Source organism: Micropterus dolomieu, linkage group LG22, assembly GCF_021292245.1.
Source record: "Micropterus dolomieu isolate WLL.071019.BEF.003 ecotype Adirondacks linkage group LG22, ASM2129224v1, whole genome shotgun sequence".
NCBI classification, from domain to species: domain Eukaryota; kingdom Metazoa; phylum Chordata; class Actinopteri; order Centrarchiformes; family Centrarchidae; genus Micropterus; species Micropterus dolomieu.
The window spans coordinates 14,585,243-14,612,669 of record NC_060171.1 but is presented as its reverse complement, the minus strand read 5'-3'; the positions used below and the strand labels follow the sequence as shown (position 1 = coordinate 14,612,669).

Genomic DNA, 27,427 nt, shown 5'->3' with positions numbered 1-27,427 from the left:
ATTCTGTGTACCAGCCGCCACCCATCACATTCTGTTTTGTAATGTAACGCTGGCTTGCTGTATCTAACTGTAATTGTTTTGGAGTCATGTGATGATCAACATTAAGGTGTGTGTTTAAACAATTTACTAGTGTCTGGATAGTCCAGCTTTAGTGCTCATGACGCAGGACATATTGTTACATTTTGACAGCGAGGAATGCAGTACTGTATATGAACAACCAGGTTTTTTGTGATCTCTTCGTGTTTCTCGGTTGTTCTCATTGTCACCAAAAAGTACTTTATTGACACTTTGATATTGTCACATTTGAGTGGACCACATGAATTAATAGATGGCTCCTCCACCTGACTTTATTTGCTCTTTGAACAATTTGTCATTTGCTGTGTGAAATCTGCAAGGATGTTTAAAATATATGACTATTTAAGAATGTTTAAGATGACCAAAAAATGCTATTACGGCTTTGTGCCTGAAGTTTATGTAAACAGATAAATGTGATTTTATGGCTTCTAATATTGTGTTTAATGAAAAGGTATGTTGATGTCAAAACGTGTTATAAAAATAATCATATCATTTTATAAAAACAAACAAACAAAAGTCATGATTTTGTCATTCTCAGTCATCTTTTCATCTTATGTGGTGCTGTTTATTTGAAGGTTTGTCGTCCTCTGAGACTGGAGGCAGACTACCTTACCAGTTAACCGCCTTTTCCAATCAGCTTGTGCATCTCCTATTCTCTCCACGTTCCTCATTAGTAAATCAATGGCTGAAGTCTCCAGAGTCCAAGGGACAGTATTGGATCCTGTAGCTTGGTAATTGGTAAAAGGAGAACAACAATGTAAATGCTATTACTGGATTTTATATCCCTACAAACCGGGATCCTTGTCTGTTTTCCCAAAGAGTCCTGACTTTAATATGGAGGGTAAAATCTGCTGCAGAGGTGTCATGTAGAGGCATAAAGCGTGATGAAGCTATTAAATCTCTCAGCAGAATCTCACACTGAAGGATCACACATATGAAAAAGAAACACACTGTGTGAATGTAAGGTGTGTGAAAGAGGCGGCGCACGCTGTTTTTCCTCAGTGTGTCCTCCACTACACATCTGAGGTCAACAGTGTTACATGCATCACATTCAACTATTGACCCAGCTCCTGCATAAAATCTAATTGCGTGACAAATCAATACTGTTTAACTCTGGAGCGTGTTGGAGTTTTAAAACAAAAAATGCTTTTAATAAAAGTTTGAATTCAGAATAAAGCCATGCTACGTTTCAAGTCATCACTGTAGCCTGTTTCTTAGTTATTAGTATTTCCCATTTGCTAGAAATCACTGACTTAAAGACGTCAATGTTCATTACATTGCGTACACAGTTTAATCACATTTTAACCAAGAACTTAAACTGGGTGCAGCCGTAGGATAAGATTCGATTTCTAGATTATCAATATCACAAGCAGCCATTAGAAACAAAAGCAAAGGGTCACAGTTGAAATACTGACTTTATAGGTGAAACCTTAAATCTGCAACATTATTTGTTATTTTATGTATTAGGATGAGTTTGTTTAGGTTTTAATAATTTAATGAAAGTCTTTCTAAAAGCTATTCATCTATTCAACTATTTCTACTTATTCATCTTAAGTGATAAAAGCCAATAAAATAAGACACTGTTAAAACTAAATATTGTATAATATAAATACTGTATGTAGTCTATAATAAAAAAAACTAATATATTTTTTTTATAGTAGGATATTGATATCTAGATTCCCTATGTACAGAGGATATTTGCACCCATGCATAGAATGTGCAGAATGGACTACATTTTATTTGTAGTTTCAAATGGAAGAATACACCAATAATTTCCACACCATTGAACCCCACATCCAGGGAGTAATGAAAGAACAAATATCTTATGACACACAGTTAAATCTGAAATCACAGGTGTACAGAGTGAGCAAGAAAGGTAATATCCCTTCAGCGGTACCTCTGTGCTGCCTTGCAGTGTGTCCAGTGTGTTTTGGAGAGCGAACAACCTCACTGCAGCCTATCAATGAGGTTGTAAATAATTCAGCAAAACATTTAGTCCATCCATTCACATGCATCACTCTGAGCTTCTCCCTGCAGCAGGATGAACTCGATGGCGTGTAAAACTCTGGACATATGAAAGACAGGGGAATCCTACTGACTGTGCCTTTGAGCCACTGCATGTGGGAATGAGTTACATGGAGCGGATACATAATATGGGAGCAACATCCTCTGATGTGTGAGTCCATCATCAGAGGTCTGACCTGCTTCTTGAAGGTCCTCATTACGCATGTTGACAATTTGACCTGGTAGCCATTAAATGTGGTAGGTTTTCCACCTTCCTCTAACTATAGAACAGGGTGAATATGTGGATAAATCCTTCGAAACTTCCCTCTCACCAAAGAAGAAATGATGAGGTATGAAGTTTGTGGGGGTGGGGGTTAGGTTGTTGACCATCAGTTTTTCTACGCACATGATGGACAGTCTGACTCAATATAATGTGCAGGGGCAGTGTTCAGTCCACAGTAGTCTTGTTCTGTGTTGACGGATGCTTCGATCACAGGAAGCAGCTCCATGTCTGAAACACTTACAGTAGCAGTAGTGGCAGCAATTACAATAAATCTCCTCCGATTATCTGCCCGGCTGAGGAGAGAAACCATTAACGCTCACCGCCGCCTGCTTCTTCGGTGCACATGTTAATTTGACAGAAAACACAATTGTGTCACCAGCCACATGGAACATGTTTTCTCATGCCTAACCAGCCAGAGAGGTCATGGCTGTTGCACCGGTGACGTGCCCGTTGGGGCGCGCGGTAATTGGACAAAAATCTGTTGTCAACATTTCAGCCATAGGTGGAAATTCTCCCAGCGTTCACCTGCCTCTCACCTCCAGCCTGTGTGTTTTTTCAGCTTCTCAGACTAAGTCATGTTGATGTTGTTGGTGCCGTTTGTGTGGTTGTGTAATCATGAGATTGAGTGAAGGGGGATTGAGTAGTTGTCAGTCTGTGGGGCAGGTGCAGTTTTGCTCCTGGGGGACTGTAATGGGATGAGGCCCAGCCAGAATGAGTGTTTGATGACGGGGTTGCACTCCTCCCCTGGGGCTCTGCCTGCATGCAATTATCCTCCTGATCCCTTCTCTCTTCTCTGGTCTGCAGCCTGATCTCTCCACAGTGCTGCTCGAATATCCTAAAAATTCATCTCTCACCTATGCTAAAAGATCAGGTCATTATAACCAAAATATTCAAAGCAGTATTAGAGTAATTACTGTTTTATGACACCCCACAGCATGACATTACACTTCCTCCAGGCAATTCAATTTACAAACGCCTCCTTCTCCTCCCTTGCTAATTGCTTTATTAATGGAGAGCTTGGCACCCCAAATCAGTCTGTCTCACCCGTAATAAAATGTTATACACAAACTAAAGCAAATATTCATTTTAAAGACTGCTGTTTCCAAAACGTTTTCTGAATCTCCCCTATGTGTTTCTTTTTGCAATGAGCTTCTGTTAAAGATACTCATGATGAAATGCAAAAACTTTCCCTTTTGTGATATGCAAATATAGCGTCCACTGTAAAACATATCAATCTTGTTTAGCTCCCAAAAGCAACAACGACTGCCCATGTAATGCAGCAGGGGAACAGTGATGCCTTAAGAATTACATTTACAGACCTGGATATGCGGAAGGAGAATTGTATCTTCCAAGATCAGAGGAAAAGCGAGGAGATTGCTACATCCAATTGTTTTTCCTCCACAGAACTGGTTTATTACAGTTGCATGTGAGGTAATCTTTCACAGGTCCTTCTAGTTCCCCTCCCCCCTTCTCACACTACCTTGACGGCTTCATACCCTCCTCTCTTCAACATGCTCACATCATGCTCATATCACACACAGACAAAGGGTGAGAGGCTGATAAGATTGTACACGATATTCTTATTGCTGCAGTGCTTTGGAATCTGTCTTATACAATGAGGAAGCAATTTACAGATAATAAGGGGAAATATTTTACAGCTTATATTGCACATCATTTTATTTCACGTTAAAAATGCCATAATCATAAAATAACTGCAACTTAAATAGATCTTTATTTTAGGGCAGCAGCTAACGATTATTTGTTTGCTCATCTGCCAATTAGTTTCTGAATAAATCAATTAATCGTTTTGGTCTATGTAACATCAGAAAATGCTCACCGCAGTTTCCTTTTTGTCCGACAAACAGGTCAAAACCCAATAACATTTAACTGAATATGTAAAGGGAAGGAAAAACAGTGAATTGTCACATTTGAGAAGCTTAAACAAGCAAATGTTTGAATTTTTTTTTTATAACTTAGATTATCAAAATGGTTGCTGATTAACTTTCTGTTGATCGACTAACCGATTAATTGTTGCAGCTCTACTTTCTTTTGTTCTTTTTGATTTTTTTCGTTTTGACAACTATTTTCAGTAGTCACTGGATTTCATCAACCCCCTCCTCATGTGCCAAAATACAGCAGTGTTTGTGCAAACACAGCACCTCCCTGGAGTGTCTGACAGTGCAGTTTTCATGAGATGTCCTGGAAAGGACGATGTGAATTTCTTTCAGCATTTCATATGAAAACATCCACCTCCTCCTCACAGCTTCACTTGTGAAAAACCAAATTAAAGCCTCAGTCCCTCTTCCTCGGCGCGTGCCTGATGATGGAGGCAACTGATCATCAGCATCCTCAGAGTGGGTCACAGGTGTGCGGAGGGGCCCCCCTGCCTCTGTGATCCGTCACCGAGGCCAGACAAGGGCCAGGCTGGAGCGGCTTAGGCACGTGCCGAGGGAGGGCTCTACCCCCCCCCCCCCCCCCCCCCCCCCCCCCCCCCACACACACACACACACACACACACACACACCCACACACACCCCACTACACCCCGCCCCTCTCCCTATTCACACCACCAGATGGGGGCTGGATCCGAGTTTTAATGAATGCTATCCTTCACGACCCTTTACGAGCCGCAGAACAACCGTCGCCCTCAGCGCGTCTCACTGCGGCTTGTTACCCCATGCTGACAGAGAAAAATAAAACACTGGATAGAATAAAAAACAAGAGAGGGATAAGATGTGAGAGGAGGAAATACTGTACATTTGTCACTTCACACCCAAATATGATATTTCCTAACTTGGAGGAATCCTAAATTCATCGTTCGAGAGATTAGCTGTTAACTTCTGTTAGCAGATTTAAGAGATGTCTCCAGGCTGACATCCCACATTTAAAGTGTGCTGGTGGTAGACATGTCACGAGGCTCTGTCGACTTCCCGCTGTTTGAAGTGATACAATAACGCAACCCTGTCATTTGACGTTGCAGGTTAAGAGCAAAGGGCAATTTGATCACATTTATCTGAATAACTGGTTGGTAAATACCGGCTGTACAATTGAGGGGTGACTTCCAACATAATGGGACCTCTGCAAAATGGTTGGTTATATTCAAATAATGCAGCTCCCTATCAAAGGAAACTAAAGATGCTTTGGCGTACGATTGACAATAATGGCAGTTTCATTTTTATTATCAACTGTCAGACATGTAGGTAATATTTATCCTGTAGAAATAATGGGTGAACATGTTTTCATCCAGTATAGACAGACTAAATTGTGGTGCGTTGCTTTTCTTGTAGGCTTCTCATTTGGAGTCAGCCAGTAACACATCTGACTCATCACCATGGTTTCTTTCCCACTCTGCCAGTTATGTCTAAGGCTGTGAAGAAGAGTGACAAACACAAAATCTAAAAATGAAAATAATATGGCAGTGTTCTGTGGCTAAATGATAATGTAACATGTAGAGGACGAACTGTGTCTTCATTTGCCCACAAATTATTTGTCTTCTTTTCTCACATTCTTCAATACCCGACTGGTTCAAATCTGATCTACAGTTACATGACTTAAATTAAATGAATTTGCATATATTTATAAACACAGGAGCAGGTGAAATCCCTTTCACCGCTGTTGCTTTCCATCCAGCCAGATGCATATGTTATTCATTGGCTGGAAATAAATTGGTTGTGTACATGCTGCCTCTTACTCAGTGACCCTTGTCCGTCTCTACGTGAATTGCTTTCATGGTGTGTTAAATGAGCTGTGGCAGTGTTGGTGTTTCCCTCCACACGGCGTCCGGGTCTCTAATCCGCTGTCTGCCAGAGTTATGTCACACACCAGCTATTGTGGAAGGTTTGATTGAAGACGTCTGATCTGACTAACTGATCCCTCGCCGCAGAGGTGCTCCGACACATGGACGAGGTCTGAGATGTGAATTGGCAGTCGAGTCACATGACTAGCATCTAGCCAATCAAAATGTTTTGATAGTCAGGCTGCAGCTTTGTGGTGAAAAGGCAATAATGACAGATGGTGTGTGAGAAGCTGAAAATGAGTTTAGGTGTGTGCAGTTGGAAAAGGGTGAATGTGATCACACAAAGATTTTACTTTTTTTGCGTACTGCAATTTCTTTATAGCGACTTGTCTTTTAAAACAATTTTTATCAAGCCCATCTCTCTCTGCAGGTCTGCACAATGTGGAAATACATTTCATATTATTTTTTTCAGGACTTCACAAATCAACTGCAACAGAATTATATGAAAACAGCACATCAATAATTATTTGGTAGTAAGGTGGAATTTATCATGTTAAATGAACCACTGAATCTCCAGAGACCATTTTATAAAGTGTCAACTATTCACTGCATGACAATTACCTTCAACTTAATCCAGTCAGGTCACGTGCTGCTACCGATTACAAAGCAACATGCGATGCTACCATCTGTCCAAACTCTCTAAGATGTTTATTTTTAAGAAATGTCCAATTGTAATAGGTTGAAATAAAAATAACTAACTTCTGTTTTTTACAGAGTGCATGGATAAAGTGAATAAAAAGTTTTTATTACTGTGAAAGAACGCACGCTAGTTCAATTTACAAATGTGAGCATTTTTTAAAATACTGTCATCAATTTACATCTTTATTATTTTTCCATCCTGTAAAATAATCTATATTGCGTTTCTGATTCTGTATTAGTCTGCGCAGTCAGATTTGAAATGTAGAAGAAACCTCTGTGGACGACTGGACAACATTCAAGTTGTGAGCGCTGTGTATTTTGCGATGAAAGACCTGAGTTATATTAATATATGATACGATACCTGCATTTCTGTACTGATACCAAAACACCCTGCATTTCTGTACCGATACCAAAACACCCCTTTTTCTCATTTATCAAAAGAAACCAAATTTCTTAAATGTTAAATATTGTCTAAATCCAAGCAGCCATACAAGAACATTGCTTAAATAAAATAGAGACTAAAATTAGCAAAAGTAAGATTGAACCTAAGTAAAGATCCGAGCAAGCATTTGATGCCAGCCTTCATTGACAACTTCAAAAAATCTCTGCTATGGACACATTTTGTTTGGTATCAATAAAGTATTCATGTTTAATACCCAGCCATAGTCAAACATTGTATCAAGGCATCAATATATACATTTGTCTATATTTTGGGCATCTCTTCCAGCTGTGAAGAAGCTCCAAGACTGACTGAGTCACTTGTGTAATGCTGACAGGAGGTCTCCCCAAACACTCAGACCTCTGACATCAAAGTCTCCATCAGACATTTTCAAAGCATTAAGCTCTTTTTCTCCATCCTCGCTCAAAGAGGGACAGGCCTCAAACAAGGCCAGGAAGTGCTTAGTGAGTCTCTGGAAGGACACTGTTCGGTCTGAACAGGTTTGAACCCATTCACCGTCACTTATGCTGTACTCCATATCAGAAGCCCACGTTTTCAGCACATCATAGTAAGCATCTCTGAATTTCAGGTGTTCTTTAGCCAGGTCTAAAAGAAGTGTAGTAGGTAGTGCAGAACACATGTGCAGCAGCACACTGGGTTTTTTCTTCAGCCAGTCCAAGAGAAAATTCTGCGATGCAGTTTGTGCACCTGAGTTTTTTGTTGTCAGCAGAGCTGCAGCGATGACCAGACAGAAATGCTCTGCTGCTCCTTCACATCCCTGGAGGACAGAGTCTAAAAAGTGCTCTGTCCGACAGGCTTCACTGCCTTGGCTCAGCAGATCACCCAGCCTCTCCATCAGCATCACCCCCTGCACCTCAGCATCAACACCAACAGCTGACAGTGTGAGAGGACTCAGGATTTTACAAGCTGATTTGCACTGAATGAAGCGGCTGCACAAGCCAGTAACATCCTGATATTCACTCTGCTTGGTGTTTACAGGACTCATAGTGTCAAACAGTGTCTTCATGATGGAGCTGGGAAGCTCAGGATTGCTCAACAGTCCAACAAGTAACAGGTGCTGACACCGGGAGAGGTCCGAGAAGGAGACCTCTGTGTATCCGGGGAAGGCAGTTAGTAAACTTTGATTTGTGAGCTGCAGCTGCTTCTCCACAATCCTCCTAATCGCGGGGTTATTGTGAAACCTGGAGAACAGGTGTTCGCAGTATTGTGCCCAGTGAAAAGCTCTGGACAGAGTTTGTTTATCCCACTGCTCCACTACACTGCTGTGCGCTGCCACGGCAAGCAGCTCCGCCGTGCTCGCCAAGTTCTTCAGCACCGCCTCCATGTGGCGCTCTCTGCGTTCAGAGTTCAGCGTCTGAGCGCCGGAGGTGGACACTCACTCTGGAGGAAACACAAAACTTAAACATTCACCCAAACTGTCATCTGCCACCGAAAAACTGCCAAACGTTAAGGAACTAACTAGCTGCGAGTTAGCTACAGGTTAGCTAGCTAGGACTTCCGGTTGCACGTTTCAAAACAAATCAGTTAAACAAATGTGGTAACGTTGAACATCTAGAGTTACGCACAAACGGGAATATGACACATTGGTAAAGGAAATAAACATAGTTGCTGTTGTACTCACATATCGTTGCCTTTTCTCTCATCCTGCTTTCTGTTTGTGCCGCTTTTCCCACTACGCATGCGCTCTTGACTGCAGCTTGAGTCAACTTGTTTTCCTTCAAAATAAAAGCTACTCAGAGTAACCTATTGACAAAAAAATGCTTTTATGTTTATTGTCTGGCTAACACATTTAGGTAATAAATGATCTATATTATATAATCAAGCCCATATCATTTGTAGGATTACAGGAAAACATCATCAATATAGCCTATTGATAATTCATAATAAAGAACTATTCATAATTTTCGCATTTGTGATTGTGTCTGCTTCACGATGGTCGTCAATATTACTTGGCATTTTTACAACTTAAACACGGTGTCATTCAAGTTTTAATACTCACAGCAAACATAACTGTTGATTTGACATAGGGTCTGTCAGTTTGATCAGATTACATGGGCACACAGAGAGAGAAAACAAGAAATCCATTAAATCAAAGTGTATCGACGAATTGAATTTCTCGGGCTGATCTGCTGAATACAGTCCAGAAATGTCATATTGAGGTAACACAAAGAGCAGGGAAGAGGGAGGCACTGCCAGGAGAATCAAACTTCCCTCCCATCAACAGCAGCAGCGTGCTGTGAGTAGCCTTTTCTTGAGTGTGTGTGTGTGTGTGTGTGTGTGTGTGTGTGTGTGTGTGTGTGTGTGTGTGTGGTGTGAGTGCCGTCAGATCATTGTGCAAATGCGCAGAGAGAGAGACCTCCCCAGTCCACATTGGTTCAGTGTTTTGGAGCCTAACCTGTGGGTCGGTGCACTGCTGTGTAATGCATGAAAACTGGGATCCAGCAGCTCACAGGACGAGTGAGAGGAAGGTGCGCGCCAACGAGTTGAACCCCTAAGGGTGAGCACAGATGAGCTTTTTTTGAGTCATGCAAGACATTTTCGCTGTTTTCGTACTGACAAATAAATGTCAGACTTTCGAGTGCCTTTAGGCATATTCGGATTTAGGTCGGAGGGGTAACTTGTACTTTATAGCCCCTTGGTCCTCTCACAAGTAGGCTGTGCGCTTTGCGGAATAATGCCATCTTCTAGTTTATTTAAAAGTTGGGGCTTAGTTAACTCTCACTCCTTGACAGTAAAAAACCTCTTGCTTTTTTTAATTTCTCTCAAAAGTAGCCTAATTCAAGGCATATTTAATTACCCCGAATCTGACATATTTTTTTCAGTTGCAGTTCTCACTCATTTCATTGGTTTTAATTAGTGGGTGCTCAGCTGGATTTCAGTCATAACTCATCAGGCGTGATCCCTTGATCCTATTTCCAGAGTGGTTTTATGTCTGTTGTGGCTGTTTTTTATTTGTGACAGTTGTAAAGGAGGAGACAGCTTTAAAATTGTATTACAGTTGTAAATGAAATGTGCTGCCGACTGTTTTAAGAGGCCAGTACAACACAGTCCAAAACCAATTTATTGAACTAAATTCAGACATAGTACCAAACGATTTACGGTACAGGAATGAGTTTTAATGAGTCTGAAATGGCTTGTTGAAAATATTTACAACACAGGGATCCTTAGTTGAAAATCTGAGGCAGCATAGATTTAGAAATTATTATGAGTAGAATAAATCGGGATTTATGAGACTTCATGTGGTACACTAATAAACACAAGAACAGTGTTATTGGAATGTGTGGTATGATATTGTGAATATATAAACAAGATTTGTGCTGTAGGCTTGTTGTTGTTTACAGGAGAAAATTACCACCATGAGCTAAGCACAAAATGCTGGAACCTGTGCATAGGCATTCTCTGTGGGCTCCTCTCTGCATCCAGGGCTGTTCATTCTTGTGGGGCCTCCTCACATGAGGTCCCTGTATAACCAGGCACTAAGTCCCCTGCTGACCACAGCTGGTGACACAATGTGATACCTGCATAGAGCACTCACTCCCAACACACACAGTACTTATCTGCAGAAACATGCTGAGTCCCCTTGTTTAAATGGACAAATCAGCCTCCAGATCAATTTACTGTAGAGAAGAAAGGCATGAATGTCAGCGAGGGGTAGGAGGACAGAGCCACTCTTGTTTTATTTTTTAAAAGATGTGACTCAGCTGTTTCTGTCCATATGTCTGTCCTGGAGCAATCTGCAACCAACTGCGGCAGGTTGTGACAACTTCACTGAAGTCATGATGATTTTGAGACTGATATACATTATATCTGGATATCTTTGTATGTTTGAATATCTTTGGGCTATAAAGATTATCTATTTATGATCCTAATCGTGAGTCTACTGTCAGATTCTGACTCTGATTCTGAAAACAAAGTCACTAGATAAAGCAACAAGTTCAGCAGACGGTACATACTACAGAAAGCCTGGTAGAGTGGTGGTGTTGGCTTTGTTTTTGGCCTGCAGTTGAAAAGGTCAGGCTACAGTGTGGTGAGAGGAACCAGGTATGTTTAACAACAGCTAGTTGTTTAGGACTCTTTCCTGGGAAAAAATGGAAAACTATTTAAGAATACAGCTACTGAACTAAGATTAACATTGACGTCAAGATAAATGATCATTTCCATATGATTGGATTAATCTTACGTCATGTTTAAATGTAGGCTAAACTTTATTTGATTTTGTTGCAAACTGCTTTGGCAACATTGTTTAAATGAAACATTCATATCAATAAAGCTCACTGAACTGAAGTGTTAATCCATAACTCAAATGTGAAAAACAGCCCTGTTTTAAGTTGTGTGACAATGCATTTTTGCAAGGGCTTTTTAGTGGTTAATTTAATTTAAGAAGAAGAATTTGTCCAACCTTTAAGTGAATCCTTCAATATCAAAAAAATTTTTCATATAGTTTTCATTGGGCAGTGATTATGTGTAAAATATATAGTGTATTGAAAACAATGAGTGAAAAATACCCATGTTTTTATTTGCACATAACACCAGTGAATGGGCTTGTGTGAATGGGTCTTGTACTGTGAGACATGTGTTGTCCCAATGCCCTTGTTCTGTCTGTCAGCCTGCACCACAGTGGACAGGGGAATGTAGCACCTGTGTGCAAGTGGTGAGCTCCAGAGTTTGAGTTTGTGTGTACGCAACGAGGAGCTCTTGTCTTCAGGAAGATAAAACATCAAGGTCCTGATGTCCTGTGTTGCACCACAATGTGATTTGATTACAGCCAACTCCAAAGGGACCTTGAAATGTTACACAGCTTTAAAGGTCAGATTCCTCACATTGTGTTGCACTCCCTCAGTACTCAGAGAGGACATTTTCAGCCATGACAGATTATGAACTAATTCAAGCTCATAGCACTTTTGCTTCCTTGTTTGAATAAGCCCTTCTTATAATTTGCATCAAACATCCTGTTGCTATTTGCCTACCGTGGGGAATGTAAGATGTTCCTGCTTATGTCCAAGCTGTTGCCAAAACATTATGCAACAACTTTAACACAGCTTGAAGAAGAAGAATTTAATGACAAAGAAATGGGAAGGATACAGAAGAACAAAATACGACATCAATCTCTGTGATCCATATTGTAAAGTAATCTGTAACATTTGAAAAGTTAAGACGTCTCTGTCAACTCATGTACTGCCACTGGGTACACCGTAAACCACTTCTTTTTTTTAAGTAACCCAATTTCTAACAGTTTTCCACAGTACTTTGCCCATTTTATTCTATTTCCTTATTCTGAATTTTTGTAATGAAGTCACTTGATTACATGACTACAGAAGCCTTTGTAGTAATGTAAGCTTTAAGTTAAAAAAAAGTCCTCAGTACCTTTGTGATGTCACCATCTATAAGCTTCGAAGATGTCATCTCTATGTCTGCACGCTCTTTCCATGTCAGTGTGTAGTTTGGAGAGGTAATTACAGCACTTTTAAACTGTGAATATTAACTGCAGAGCTATTGATGTGTGCTGTTCCTCTGCTCATGTCTCACATCTGGTGCCCAGTTGTTTTGTCAATTACTCACTTGTCTCAGCAACAAATCCACTGATGGCAGGACAGTGGACTGAAAGATTTTCACATTATAGCTCATACAGTGAACACTTGCTATCCTGTAGCAACATATTGGAGAAATCTGTGAGAAATTTTGCATTTATCTAATGACTTTACTTTGCTGGCAGTAAGTAGCTGTTAAATGTTGCTCTAAATATATTGACGTCAAATGCAGTCTCGCCGTCGGGCCTGCTGCAGTGTCGACTGGATTGGATTGATTTAGACTGTATAGTAGACTGTATCATAGATTGCAGAGTAATCTGAAGGAACTCTTTGTTTGTGTCTGCTGTTTGTTGAATAGAAATCCTACTGTATGAGTCTGGCTGGTATAAAAGTGTCTCTTGTCCAGCAAAGAAGCAGACAGGAACTGTGCTGTCAGGGTCCATGAGAACGTCTCATGTCATCAGGTGGACTGTAAAACCAAACCCGGATTTAGCCAAGAGGACAAAAGCACTCAGTATTCATTTGATCCTCCTGTGATCCTGTTGGGATTATTGGACCCCAATGTCAGCTGTTAGTGAATAATATTGTCATGATAATTTCAATTGATTTGTCTATTGTTTTAGTTATTTTTTCAAGAAGAAATACCATTCTGGGGAACCATTTGAACTATTATGAGAATTTGCAGGTTTCCCCTGTTTAACATTATTGCCAACTGTTTAATCGATTAATGAAAATAATTAGTTGCAGCCCTAATGTAGACTTAGAAATAATTTTCCATATTTAAATATGCACATAAGTATACAGTATACACATAACCACATATTGTATATACATGTATCATACACATCTGTCTATAAATATACATAAACATGGTAGATACCAGAGTTGATTGAGTGTGACCTGAAAAATGTCCATGCAGTGGAACCAACACCTCAATGCCACAGTTTCAACATTATAAGATTCACATATGAGGTATTTATTAAGATGCGTGTGTATTGCACATATGTTATTTATATTGTGTCCATATAGATTTCCTATATACAGTATGTAGAGACGTGTCTGAAGTTCCCTTTGCAAACTTGCTTTGAAGGTTTACATTGTGTCCCTGTCTGTGCCGTCTTCGTGCATCATGTCCTCCTCCTCTCCTTCCTCAGGCTGTCAATAGGGAACCATGTGGAGCTCCCTGAGCCCCAAACATCCCAGTGGCCCCGGCCTCACAGATATGCAGCAATACCACCAGTGGCTGGCCAGTCGACATGAAGCTAGCCTGCTGCCCATGAAGGAAGACTTGGCCCTGTGGCTCACTAATATTCTTGGTAAGCAATACATAAATGCAGTTCACATCTGACTAGATATTGGATATCTATATCCTAAATACATCCTTTAGATCATAAGTCAACCTCAGGGTTATTCCAGGCTCAGTTCAGTTAGCAATATATCATTGATTTACACTGACAGAGTTGGCTTGCGTCTATTTACTGAAAAGTGTACTTTAATCGGTTGGTATTTTTATAGTCATAAACTAGTTGTATTAAAACAATGTCTTTCAATGTGCATGTTTTTATGTTAATACTAGGTATATTTCATATTGTTGCACTATAGGGCCACAAATTGTGGTAAATGATTAATTTCCCACAAATCTTACTGACTTTGCTAACAAATACAAGGTGCTGTTGCTGATTCATTCAAAACACTGTTCTAAAAATAGCTTGGCTTTGAAAAATGTCCTTATCTTCAACATTAATTGAACTAGTATTGCTGATGTGAACACCTCTGTAGGGAACTGGAATCAATCTGAACCTCATTACAAACTATTTTAAAGTCACGCACACAGACATGCACACACACACACACACACACGCTCACGCACACACACACACACACACACACACAGTCACCTACCTGAAGACACACACACACTGACATAGACTTGCATTAACTGAATAATGGGCATCATTAACAGTTCTTGAATAATGCACAGTGAGTAAGCAGTAGAGGGACCATCAGCAGAAGATTTGTGCAAGGTTCCTACAGTTCCTGATAAACCACCCTGTATAGTGTACTTCTTCAACAGTGTAGTCACAAAACAAATGCATGAAGCACTCTGACAATCTGAGTTTAAATTAGTGTCTCTAATTTAATGCAAACCAAACTCTTGTGTGTATGAAGAAAGGTAAGTTTTAGCTTAACACACACACACTCAGTATGTGTTTTTTTGTTTCTTTCTTTTAAATTTTATTTACATAAGCTTTGATTTCCAAAAATAGTCATCGGTCATAAAGAAACAAAGTTAAAGACTAATTTCCATGTGGTCCTCTGAAACAGTGGTTGCCAACCTGTGGGTTGGCACAAGAGACCACAAGAGGTCATGAGATTATTTCTTGGGTAGAAAATAAGAAAAAGAAATTTCTGTGACAGCAAATGATGTTTCTTCTTAGTCTTTGGTTATATTCTGGTGATAGACTGTGCATGGACCTTGTGCTAAGAAGTATGTGCCAAACTACTATTTATCAGCAAATAATACGATTAAAATGAAGCAGTATGTAAAGGGAAAAGCATGCTTTGATTGAACTGCTGGCAAGTCATAGACATGCACCCTGTGATGGTTGGTCACAAGCAGACATTGGGAACCACTGCTCTAAAATAGGCAAAATACAAATTCTTAAAATTCCTCCACCAGAGTAAGTTACAATGTAAGAATTAATCAATTGTTTGCTAAATGTTCCAAGAGGCAAGCTGTCTGTTAATCAGGATTTCATCAGCATTTTAAGATTTTTTAAAGACTGTTTAGTCTTTAACGTACAGCCTGGTCTTTAAGAAGAAAGGAAGTCTACTGATGCACCTCATTATTTGAGTTTTTTCTCTCAAAATTTGCTTTTGAACTATGTGTAGCTGCTCTTAATATGGTTAAAATTGTGCACCCAGTGGCTAAGAGTTACTCCATGGGACATCCTGCAGACTGTGTACAGTCTAATCATTTCTCAAATTAACTGGGAGACAATTAAGTTCCTGAAACTGACTCCTGAACAACTTAAACAACTTCAGTATTTGGTCTGCGTATTTGCACTGGAACCAGCTGAGCTAGAAATCCTTTGGTCTGCTATGGTGAGGGATCACGGACTTCAGAAGCACAAGGAAGCAGCGCAAAGAAGCACTGTGTTTGCAGTAATTGCACAGTATCTATCAGTTTGTTGGTTTATGTCATCTTCATGTGTTTAGCACCTTAAGATTCTAAGAAAGAACGTGCTGATATGCTTAGCAGGTTTTACAGTTTCAGGTGGGAGGAGCGGTGCAGTGTAACGATGAGTCCACACTCAGTGGGAGGCGGATGCTTTGTTGTACTGATGAGTCATATTGTTGTGATGGGAGGTTGTGGGAGCTGAGCAATTTATACTCCTGCGTTTCTCTGAGAGTCCTCTGGAATATATTTTCCTTAAGGAGCGAGGGAGAGTTTGAGCATATAAGACGGGAGCTCACTGAGTATTTCTCAAGATTTCAATCTCTCTTTTCTGGGCTCAATTACAACATTTGGAACTCATTAAACGTCAAACCCCCAGACCCCTCCTCCTATAAGAAACAGAAAAGGGATTAAAAAAAATCTCTCCAGTTTCTTTCCACAGACACCCCCCTGCCACCACCTCCTATTTCACAATGATCTAACTAAGAAGGAATGGTCCTCTGGAAGTCAGTCAACTGGACACCACATGTTGATCACCAATCTATCTCTGGAACTGTGCAGGATAATGAGCCATTACTGTGCACAATCAGATTCTCCCTTTTCATGTGACCTTGACTTTGCCATCCCATGGCGTAATACCAGAACTCCCCCCCTTAAGTCATATTGTAATATTTGAACATTTGGCTTCTGCAGAGCTGCTTAAACCCAGCAGCACAAGCCAAGCTCAATCAACCAAGTTGTTTCTGAGAGTCAACAAAATTGTGTCAGGTTCAGCTTCAGCTGGGATTGGACTGGAGATCAAATTTTATTTCCTTCCTATATTGTATATATGTATTCTAAAATGAGCATTATTTATGTTGCATTTATTGCTGGATTCTCTGCTTTCTTTATGTGTCCCCTGGTCAGGTCTGGAAATCACCGCTGAGAACTTCATGGATCGCTTAGACAATGGCTTCCTGTTGTGCCAGCTGGCTGAGACCCTACAGGAGAAGTTCAGGGAAAGTAGTGGAGACCTGCCTGCCCTCGGCAACAGCAAGGTATGGAGAAACCTGAGCATTACAGTAGTCTGGCACGATAACGGTTACAGTGAAAACACTAATCTGGGAGCTGATGCTTGGCTGAAAGTTTTTCTGACTGACTTTTAGTTTGACTGACTAGACAGAGGATTGATCCTGAGAGGGGAACCATTTAGGCAGTAACATATTAGATCATTTTGATTGACAATTACCGTGGTAACAATCATTTAAACAATTCTCCTGCTTGCTTAGAAAATAATGTGAAATTCAGACATATAACTTATGCATGCTTTTTTACAAACTCAAATCCATGTTTAATATAAGTTTTCTAAATTGCCACATGAATGGTCCCTTGAAGACCTGTTTTTTGTATAATTAATTGGGGCCAGATTGCTTAAAGACAACGGTACTGACATTTTATTGACTCTGAGTGAGACAGGAAACAGCTATACATTTCCATAAATAAGATCAATAAAAACTATACCTATATACTTACTTACTCCCTCTGATCTCAAAAAAATGTTGTTACCATTACCTAGGGGGAGTAATACAGAGACAGAGAGACACTCTGAAAACTGGTAATGGTAAATCGCATTGATATCCACCCTGTCCATAGATCTTGTTGATTAGTTTGGCAGCTCAGCAGAGACCATGAATCTCAGCTTTGCAAGTAGCTCTTCAGTTTCAGTAAGCAGTGCTGAAACTGAAGAGGGTGGGATGTGGGATGGGGGAAGGGGCCTGCAGCCTTTAGCAGGGCAAAAAAAGAAAAAATAAGGCTGGCAAGGACACATTAACTGATGGGGCCCCACATCCCCAGTGAGAATTGGCAGAACTACGTTAAATGTTCATTTATTGTGAGCCTTGAGTGAAGGTTTAATGAATTTTATAAGATTAAAGCATTAGCTGTAATTTAAAGCAAGCAATCTGTGCAATCATATATTTTACTGGGTCAGTGCTCAAGAAAACAGAGCGATCAAGGTGCAAATCCTTTGATTGTATCAACTTCAGAGCTACTGCAAGAAGGTTTGATGCCTTCAGCAGCATGTTTCTGACAAATAAAAGGAAAATATTTTTCATGTAAATCCACTTGAGTCCAGTTGATCGAAATCCATAGAAATATCGAGCAAATTTGAATTGAGTAAAAGTTTTCTACTGCTTGATTAGCAGAGTTTAAAATAAAAATAAGATTGTCTTGCTATATATGAGAAACAAATCTGTACTTACTTACACATTGAATGGACATCTGGTCCTCAGCGGGAGGACATGTTTCTAACAGAGGGAAACACTGATGAGGGCATGTTTCTGTCCAGAGGAAAGGAAGCAAGAGACTATTTTGTTGGCTCTTTAGTGAGAGTTGTTGATGTTTGCACTGAGGCATTACTGGGCTGATGACGGTGGGTCTCCTGATCTCAGTGTGAGTGAGGCAGCACAGATGTGAGGAAATACTTGAGGTCAATGACCGTGGGACAGCAGAGGAGCTACTGAAATAGAGGAGCCTATTGATCGCAGAGGCCAACAGAGAGAGAGAGAGAGAGAGAGAGAGAGAGAGAGAGTTCCTGAGGCAGATAGGAGTCCTGGACAAAAAAGAGAGAGTGGTCTGCACTGACCTGCAACTCAGGCTTTAAAATCAAACAAAATTGCATTATGATGTTTTATAGTGAGCATGATTTATTGCTCTTTGTCATTGTTATAGCTACTAACAGCTCACATTAGGTGTTTTCAGTTCAGTGTGCCAAGAAGGATTAATCACATTCTCCACATCTGACACACCATCTCATCTTATAAAGTTTATAATTCATATCAAACAACTGTTGCTTTAGCAGCTTATCTTGGTATTTTATAAGATGTAACTGTTTACTGTTATATTTTACCACTTTAAAGAGAGCTACCATCTGCTTTCAGGCCTAATTATAACTTGGTGTGGTGTGTGGAGTCGGACTAAGTGATTCCAGCAGAGAGAAACGATGAATCCCTTTGTAGATGGTGTCCCTCGCGCATCTTCCCACGTGTTTTTGTCAATTAATATCGACTGCAGATGATTGAAGATGATATTTATTTCTTGCCATATTAATGCCATGTGCCAAGTTCAATGCCGCAACCTCGTTAATTGTGCAAATGTATTCCCAAACTATGGAAATGTAAAGAATGTAAAAAAAGGAAGTACGCTTATAAGCCGTCTGGTAGAGAGTTACATAAAAGATTAACACAGTATCACTCCCATGTCTGTTTATTAAAAATGAAGCTACAGCGAGCACTCTGTTAGCATAGCTTAGCACAAAAAATGGAAACAGGGAAACAGCTAGCTTGGCTCTGTCTGCCTATCACCACTTCTAAAGTTCACTAAGTAACACGTTGGATCTCGTTTGTTTAATCCGTCTATTCTTTTAAACTGTGCATGGACAGCTGTGAAGGTAGAGGTGCTGACAATATGCTGCAGGTCTATGGTCTAGGTCTTCGTTTTTCAAGCAAAGTAGGCCTACTTTCTTATCCTTGTTATTAGTTCCTGACCCTTTCAACATATGTCTAAGTTCTGTGCCTTCTGTGCAATTATTAGACAATGTAAAGGTGCAGATAATTCAACAAGCCACCACTGAAATAATAATATGTCATTCTGATTATTCGATCAAACCACACTGGCAATGTGGCCGGCATTATTTCTCCAGGAATGCAAAGTAATTCAGCAACAAAAAGGATCCCAGAAAAAAAGTCAGAAGGAGAGCCTGGAAAGAAAAGAAAAATACCCACAAAAGCCTGCATATTTCCAGCATGAGCTCATAGCACCTTTCTCATAGCACAGACGCACATATCCTGTATAAAACCACAGCAAGGGCATAAATCTCCCCGAACAAACTGTGTGGGGGCTGAAACCCATAAGCATGTCATATGATCCCAAATCATAGAAGGCCTGGTAAAGTAGCCCTGGTTTTCTAACCCGCCATCTCCCATATTGATCTGTATGAAAAAGATCCTTGATCATGAGCTGAAACCAGAGCCTCAGCAGATGGAGAAGAAATCAGTGTAGATAAAAAGCGTGTGGCTTTATGTTTTGATGGAAACTCTGGGGGTTGGGCTGGACCAGTCACGCTGGTTTGTTTTCTCTTTGTCAAACGCAACACACACAAGTAAAAGATTACATTCAAGTGTCCAATTACTGTTCATCAATGAAAGTTGGGAGGTATTCTTCATCTTAGGTTCAGTTTAGTGCAGCAAACATGAAGACATCTACTAACCTCTCTGTGTCTCCAGCAGAGTATTACCTATGGCAGGATACCATGCCGGCAGAGCGCTCCCTCTGGTTCCTTTTTTGCACGGGACAACACAGCCAATTTCCTGGCCTGGTGTCGTAAGGTTGGAGTTGGAGAAACATGTTTGTTTGAGTCAGAGGGTTTAGGTGAGTGTACAATTTTTCTTCCATGAACGTCAGAGCACTAGAAAATCGAAATGTTGGACAAACAGGGTGGTCTGTAAAGAGGCTTCAGTTTCCTCACAGAGATACAACACAGTCGGGTTTTAGCTGTCACTGGTACTGCCAGGGCATTGGACTCAGATTTCTATCTCCTGTGAATGGCGTGATTGAGCAGGTAGAGTATCATGCAGGTTAGACTGCTTCCCTCTCCTCCCCTCTGTGGATTCACATCTCCAGGCTCTGCTTCAAGTCCTTTGACAACCACACAAAGATCACAGGGGCAGCAGTGAGCACAATGATGGGAGCACCTCTACCTGACAATAAGGACACGTACATCTCAAATAATGTGCCCATGCACAAAATGTCTAGAGTAAAACAAAGGGAGCACAGATAGAAGGGTGTGAGTTAGTGAGAAAGTAGGCCAATGCTATGCAAATGTTTTCCTCAGAGGGGCATTTTGCTCTCTTCCTCATTCACACACTCAGTGTTGTATCTATGCCTCTCTATCTATTGCAAGGATTGTTTGCATGTTTTGTCATTGAAATATGCTTGCAGTTATGCCTGGTCTGAAATTATGTCCTTACAATTAGATGTACAGTCTGTGACCCTGACGGTGACAGAAATACCCAGAATTTTCATACATTCCTGTAATTTCTAACTAATGGCTGGTCGACCATCGCAAAGGAATTTAAACTATGCAAATAATTTCCACACACACACAGTAATCTATCAACACTGCACCTTCACATGCAGTGGTAATTGTGTACTTTAGAAAACTGTAACAGCTGACACCTGTCTTTTTCTATCTTTCCTTCTTTCTTTCTCTTTCTTCTTTTATTTCTGTGGATGGATTTATCAGTTCAGCAGTAGAAACAACACCAGGTTTGCTATTATGCAGTGGATATTTTGTCTATAATGCATGGTGTGGTGTGTCACAGGTATCATACATCTTGTGTCCACTATCACTGTCTGGTAATATGTCTGATGAGGTTAAAACAAACACCTCGAGCCTACACAGTATATACATCCCCAGTCTGAAGAAATTCTTCATTTGATTCCGGATTAGCAGGATTGCAGAAGAGAGGAAAATTTGAATGCATGAAGCTCTTTTTTGTGTGCTTTTTACCATCACACAGCCACTCATCCTCACTCGTTGCCTTTAACCAGATAACATAGATTGTCTATATACTGTAATTATTCAATATTAAAACATGATCTCTTCCTATAGTTCTTCATAAGCAGCCACGAGAAGTGTGCCTCTGTCTTTTAGAGTTGGGACGGATATCATCACGGTATGCTCTTAATTTTTATATTTTCTCTTCTTTAATTTTAGTTCATCCGTGACTATACTCCTATTTCCTTCTTTTGTAAATTTTTTCTTATTTCTACAGTACCTACATGAATTACTCTTTGTTTCCTTGGTCTAGGTACAATGTGGAGCCCCCTGGCCTCATAAAACTGGAGAAAGAGATTGAACAAGAAGAGAAAGCACCTCTTCCACCTCCATCACCTGTATCCCCAGTTCAGCCCCTCCCTCCATCGCCATCCTCATCTCCTTCCCCATCTCCGACTCCTACCAAAGTCAGTTCCAGCAAGAAAAGTACAGGGAAGCAGTTGGATGATGCTGTAAGTTAGCACTTGTTTACTTCTGGATTTGCTTCTACTTCTGATTTCAGGGTAAAAACACATGTTTATCTTTGTGTGTGTTACAGGTAAGACACATTGCCAATGATCCCCCCTGCAGATGTCCGAATAAATTCTGTGTAGAGCGACAGTCACAGGGTCGATACCGCGTTGGGGAGAAGATGCTTTTTATACGGGTGAGTTTCTTACAATGAGGTTTAGATGTATGCAGCGTCAACAGTGATGGAAAAAGTATTCAAATCCTTTACATAGTGAAAACTTAAAAATGTTCAATTAAAATTTTCTTTGTCTGAGTGTTATATTATTGATTATCACATAAGCAGTATTCAATGGTTGATTGAGGGAGGTCCAGGTACCCTCAGTACCTTCCTGGGTATCTCAGGCAGAAATTCACTATCCTCTTTTAATTATATTTTATCTTATGGCTTTCTTTTAACTGATGGTAGTTCTTGTAATTATTGAAATAAATAATAAATAAATAATAAGTGTAGAGTAAAAAGTGCAATATTTCCCTTTATTCAAAAGTATAGCATTGGTAACAATAAAGAAGTACAAGTGACTGTATCTAACTGAACTGGACTAGACATTTGGATCTCTGCTGTTAAACATGTCATGCCAGTTAATTGTGTTTTCTTTTTTTTATACTGAGTGGATATACAGTCAAATCACATGGACAGAGAAAACCTCCCAAAAATGACACAAGTTCACATTTTTGCTAATCCAATTCCATCCATTCTAATCATTTTCAAATCAGTTTGGGGTTGATAACAATGAGGTCTCACATTGCAATGCAAACCCCTCTCCATTCACACAGCATATGGCAGTATGTTGATACATGGGGCTGTCTTCGGGATGAAAGTAACCCATTGTGTCTGGTGAGCCTGCCTTTGCTGTGAGGTCTCATTTACTGGTAATGGTATTCTGACAATGTCCATCTTCAGCCAAAACATAATGTGTCTCACTGGCTGCAAAAGGAAAATAACATCCACACGTTTCCATATGATCTGATGACTGAGTTATTACATGGAAAATATGTTACTGAGCTATTTCACCCAATACTGGCCATCGTATTAATTACATCTTATAATCATTCTGAATCCATCAGAGCAGGAAATTTTACCCGACTTTCTCTGAATGGAGACATAAAAGATACTGGAGAAAGATAAATGGAGGCGAACACAGATTAAAGACATTGGTCCCCTTGGGATCCTGGTTACTTGGCAACCCACAACCAGAATTCACACCTCTAAGAATGTGATTCATGATGGTATGTTTGGGATGTGAAAACATTCAAAAGGAGTTCAATCTTGCGTGTCCTCTGCTGTCGGCCCATTATATTGCAACCAAGTTCTCAACCAAATCATATCTCAGTCATTGTAAGTTTTGGATGAACAAAGCTGTTTTGAAATATAAAAAAAGACAGTAAGACTCTAATTTTCTGCTAGAATAAGATGAGATTCTGTGTAAATCTGAATATTTATCATCATTTGATGCCTTTTCGATGACTGAGTGCTTCAGTCTTCATTGTGTTGCTGAGCAACCAAGGACAAGTGGTGAGAAGCTCACAGTGTTGGTTCAATGTAGTCTGCTATAGAGTTTCTAGTCTACACTATCTCACATGTCAAGTCAAGCTTTTCTATATATATTTACCCTAATCTTTACAGCCTATGAATCCCTTTATGCATATAACCTTGATTTAGAGAAGAAAAAAACTCCCCAAAAACCCTTTAATGGGCACAAAAACAAACATGAGCATTACCATTTGTTTGCCAAAGCGAATGTTAAACCTCTTTTGCTCAAGCAGTATGCCTTTAACAGTCAAGATGCTTTAATTAAAATTCCTCAGATGGTTTTGCCCTCCAGGATCTGCTTCCACTAAAGAGGCATGAATACAGTTAAGCCAAGTCACTGTCTGCAAGCAGCCGTGGAGCAAGGACATGTAGCACGTATAAGAGTCTGCTGCACAATGATCTTTATAGCCTGAGCGACTGACCTTCCCAGCTCTTGGAATAAATGAGGTGGCTATAGCCTCAGCAAGGGGGCAGCGTAACATCACAGTGTTTGTGAGAAGTGCTGTCCAAGCTCAGCCCCGGGCCCCTGTCCTTCTCTGGGCTGCTGAGGAGGCAATGGGCTCCAACAAGGGTCTGGTCCCAAAGCAGCGTGATTGAAACCCCTCTGCATCACAGAGGTCCATTAAATCCACAGTCACAAAGCCTGAAGGCCTGGCCCTAGTGATTGGAAGCACTGCCCCACCGTTGCCCTCTTGATTGATTCTTTTAAGAGGCTTATAAATGTTGCATGTTACGCTGCTGGAGGGCAAGAAGCCTCATCTCTGACCAGACTGAGGTGACAATCTCACAAGGTACTTTATGCTTTTTATAAAACAATTTAGTTTTGTCTGAATCATTCTCCTACTGTTTGTGTTCTTAAAGACAAATATAGCATCCAAAGAGTCTTAATAATGACCTGTTAATTTACACACAGGCTTGTTATAGTAGTAGTTTAATGGCGTGTTAATGAGGTACAGTAGGGGGTGATGAGGCTCCATAGTGAGGCAGACATGTTTTATGTGCACATCCTCTGGGGAATGTAATTCTTCTGTTTATTATGATGGCTGATGCTGCCATGGTACCCTTCCCTCTCTCTCCTGCATTTCCTGTCTTTCTTCAGCTGCACTTTGCAAGGTGAAAAATATCTATAAAATAATAATTCCTTGAAGCAGTGGGTACACGTATAGCCAAGCCGGTCTGTCTGGTTGTCAGTCTGTCAGTCAGTCCACCACTTTAGTTCAGATTATTAACATGGACTACCATGAACCTTTGAACAGACTTTCTTGGTCCCCAGAGGATGAATCCTGCTTTGGTGAGCCTGATTGCTCCCACAGCGCCACCAACAATGTGACATTTTGGTTTCTTAGTGAAAAGTCTTGACAACTATTTGATGGATTGCAATGACATTTGGTGAAGACTTTCATGGTCCCCAGAGGATGAATCCTTGTGATTTTAACTCACTGACTTTTCCTCTTGCGCAACCAACAGGTCAAAGTTTTCACTTTTCCAGTTCTTACATCTACTACATCTAAGGTGGATTGGCACAAAGCCTTGTACAGACATTCATTGTTCCCTAATTATGTTCCTAATGACTTTGGAGATGGCCTGATTTTGTCTCTAGTGCCCACTCAAAGGTTCACATTTGTGGGTTTTAATTGAAGCCATGTAAGTTGGTGTAGATATTCATACCCTCCAGTGATTCATTGTAATAGCTTCCAGCACCATTATCTGATCAAAAGTTTTATGTGTGCAACACTTTGGTTTACGACTCAATACTTGCAAAACTAACAACATTCCCATTCACCTCAGCTGTGTTTAATGATAATTAGCTAATGTTAGCATGTAAACAAACTAATCAAAGATGGTATACATGGTAAACATTAGCATAAGATCATTAGCATTGGAGACTCTTTACTCTTGTTTATTATTCAATTCCAGAAATCAAACAGTAAGATCAATCAGTCACTCTGTTTGTCTGTAGCCGGCTCAACATGCCATTAGGCTGGTAAGAGATGGAGAAAGCTTCTCTCCAGGGACATCAACCTGTCCGAGGCCCCCTACATCAATGAACAACCTCAGACATCAAAGCCATGCTTAACTGTTCATTCAACGTCTGCCTGAGAGACAAAGGCTCAATCAGTGAAATGACATTAGTCCTATAGAACAAAGGGCTCAGCAACAACCATTTAAAGCTCTCCTTTGACACACAGACATCAGAAGTGGCATTATAATCCTACTTGTCTTTGCAGATGCTGCACAACAAGCATGTGATGGTGCGTGTTGGTGGAGGCTGGGAGACCTTTGAGAGCTACCTGCTGAAACACGACCCATGCCGCATGCTCCAGTTCTCCCGGGTAGAGGGCAAGATATCCCCCATCAGCAGCAAGTCGCCCAACATCAAGGACCTCGCCCCGGACAGCTACCTGGTGGTGGCAGCTCACTACCGCAGCAAAAAGTGAAGACATGAGACTGAAAAGTGCCATTAATAAAAGCACACAGAGGCTGACTTCTTGCAATTTAATCTCTAATGGACATGGCTATATAACATAACCTTGTTTTTACACATTATGTTTGCAGACACAAATGCATTCTTGGCACACTTGTCAAATGGATGTTTGTGAGCAGATGAAGCCTGGAATCAGACTCGTGTGCTTTGAAAAATGTGTCAGTTGTTACAATACAGTGAGTTAACTGGGTAAAAGTGAAGCTGTACATTACCTTGACTTGTATTTTGAGCTGTACTGTAAACAATATATCACTTATAGTAGGTAGAATCTTTTCAGTTTTTAGCACATATGCTCCTTTCATGCAGTCAATCAGGCATATGGAACCTGGCTGTTTGTACATGTTTAAAACAGACCTTTTTATGAATGAAAGTAAGTGGTGGAGGTTTCAGACGCTTATAGAAGCCAGTATTCCTTGGCAAGCTGGTGTGTATGATAGTTGAAAGCAAATACACATTTTCCACAATGGCTATTAATTGTCCCCCCCCCCCATTTGGTTGATATTTCTATCCTAAATGCCTTGAATACACAGGTGGCACCGCACTGCACAACTAAAGTTTAATGAAATTTTAGGAATAAGTGGGAAACTTACTATCCAAAGAAATGTAATTTACCAAATCTTTACATGTAGTCCACTGCAGAATGTTCTTTAAAAAGGCCAAATCTCTCCTAGAAAGCACACATTGGCCATAAAATCTTATGGCCTTTTCTTTATGATGTATTTTTTTGTAATTTTTTTTGACTAAGAAAATTAAGCAATACTTAGATTGTTTACATGTTGAATAACTATGCTATGCAACACATTTTATACTATTTTCATTTTAAATAATTATTCATTGTTAGGGTAGCTCCTGCTTTATATCATTTCTATTGTAAGGACAATCACCTGTAAAAGATGCAGTATGTAGTTAAACAAAAGCTTGTTGATTTATGATAGATAATAATGCAGTAGATTAACTCATTTGAGGTCTGGCAGTTCTTCCATTTTGTGGTGTTACTGACCTCTAGAGGTAGTGCAATCATTGACACTTGATATATAATTTGTTTTCTGGGTTTAAACTCTTACAACTAATAGATATAATTTACAATTATCATTAATGTATCATTATCATTTAGTGTATTAATTTGTACAACCTTTTACCTGGAAAATGAATGTGGTTTTGGTTTTTAAATGTACATTTTCAATAAATTCTTAAAATGAAAACATTGCCTACTTTGCCTGTAAACATTTTAAGCAGGACTGGGTACAGGAAGTTATCGGACCAAAAGCCTGAACCTTAAAGAGGCTTCAAGCACTGGATTTAAAACTTTTTTCATTTATGAAAGACTGAAAAATACAGGTAA

General features: G+C 40.1%; 2 protein-coding genes across 3 annotated transcripts; one reads left to right on the top strand and one right to left on the bottom strand.

Annotated features, from left to right (window-relative positions):
- Positions 1–7,421: 7,421 nt before the first annotated feature.
- On the bottom strand, positions 7,422–8,987 carry fancf (FA complementation group F). The gene is made up of 2 exons (XM_046037281.1): positions 8,879–8,987; positions 7,422–8,637 (listed from the first exon to the last, which is right to left on the bottom strand). The coding sequence occupies exon 2, from the start codon at positions 8,579–8,581 to the stop codon at positions 7,553–7,555; it is 1,029 nt and encodes a 342-aa protein (XP_045893237.1). The 5' UTR covers positions 8,582–8,637; positions 8,879–8,987; the 3' UTR covers positions 7,422–7,552.
- A 609-nt stretch (positions 8,988–9,596) lies between these two features.
- Positions 9,597–27,287, top strand: LOC123961693 (growth arrest-specific protein 2). 2 transcript variants are annotated; one of them, XM_046037284.1, is made up of 8 exons: positions 9,597–9,754; positions 13,940–14,101; positions 16,870–17,000; positions 20,229–20,370; positions 21,614–21,677; positions 21,813–22,011; positions 22,098–22,205; positions 25,829–27,287. In XM_046037284.1, exons 2-8 carry the CDS (start codon positions 13,957–13,959, stop codon positions 26,036–26,038), a joined length of 999 nt encoding a protein of 332 aa, XP_045893240.1. In that variant the 5' UTR covers positions 9,597–9,754; positions 13,940–13,956; the 3' UTR covers positions 26,039–27,287. The 2 variants fall into 2 exon arrangements, with proteins under 2 accessions (XP_045893240.1, XP_045893239.1); XM_046037283.1 differs by having other exon boundaries at positions 20,226–20,370.
- The last annotated feature ends 140 nt before the right edge of the window (positions 27,288–27,427 follow it).

Coding starts and splice junctions, on each gene's coding strand:
- fancf (XM_046037281.1), bottom strand. CDS start 8,581: ATGGAGGCGGTGCTGAAGAACTTGGCGAGCACGGCGGAGCTGCTTGCC.
- LOC123961693 (XM_046037283.1), top strand. CDS start 13,957: ATGTGGAGCTCCCTGAGCCCCAAACATCCCAGTGGCCCCGGCCTCACA. Junction 22,012..22,097: donor GGAAGCAGTTGGATGATGCT/GTAAGTTAGCAC, acceptor TGTGTGTTACAG/GTAAGACACATTGCCAATGA. Junction 22,206..25,828: donor AGAAGATGCTTTTTATACGG/GTGAGTTTCTTA, acceptor TTGTCTTTGCAG/ATGCTGCACAACAAGCATGT.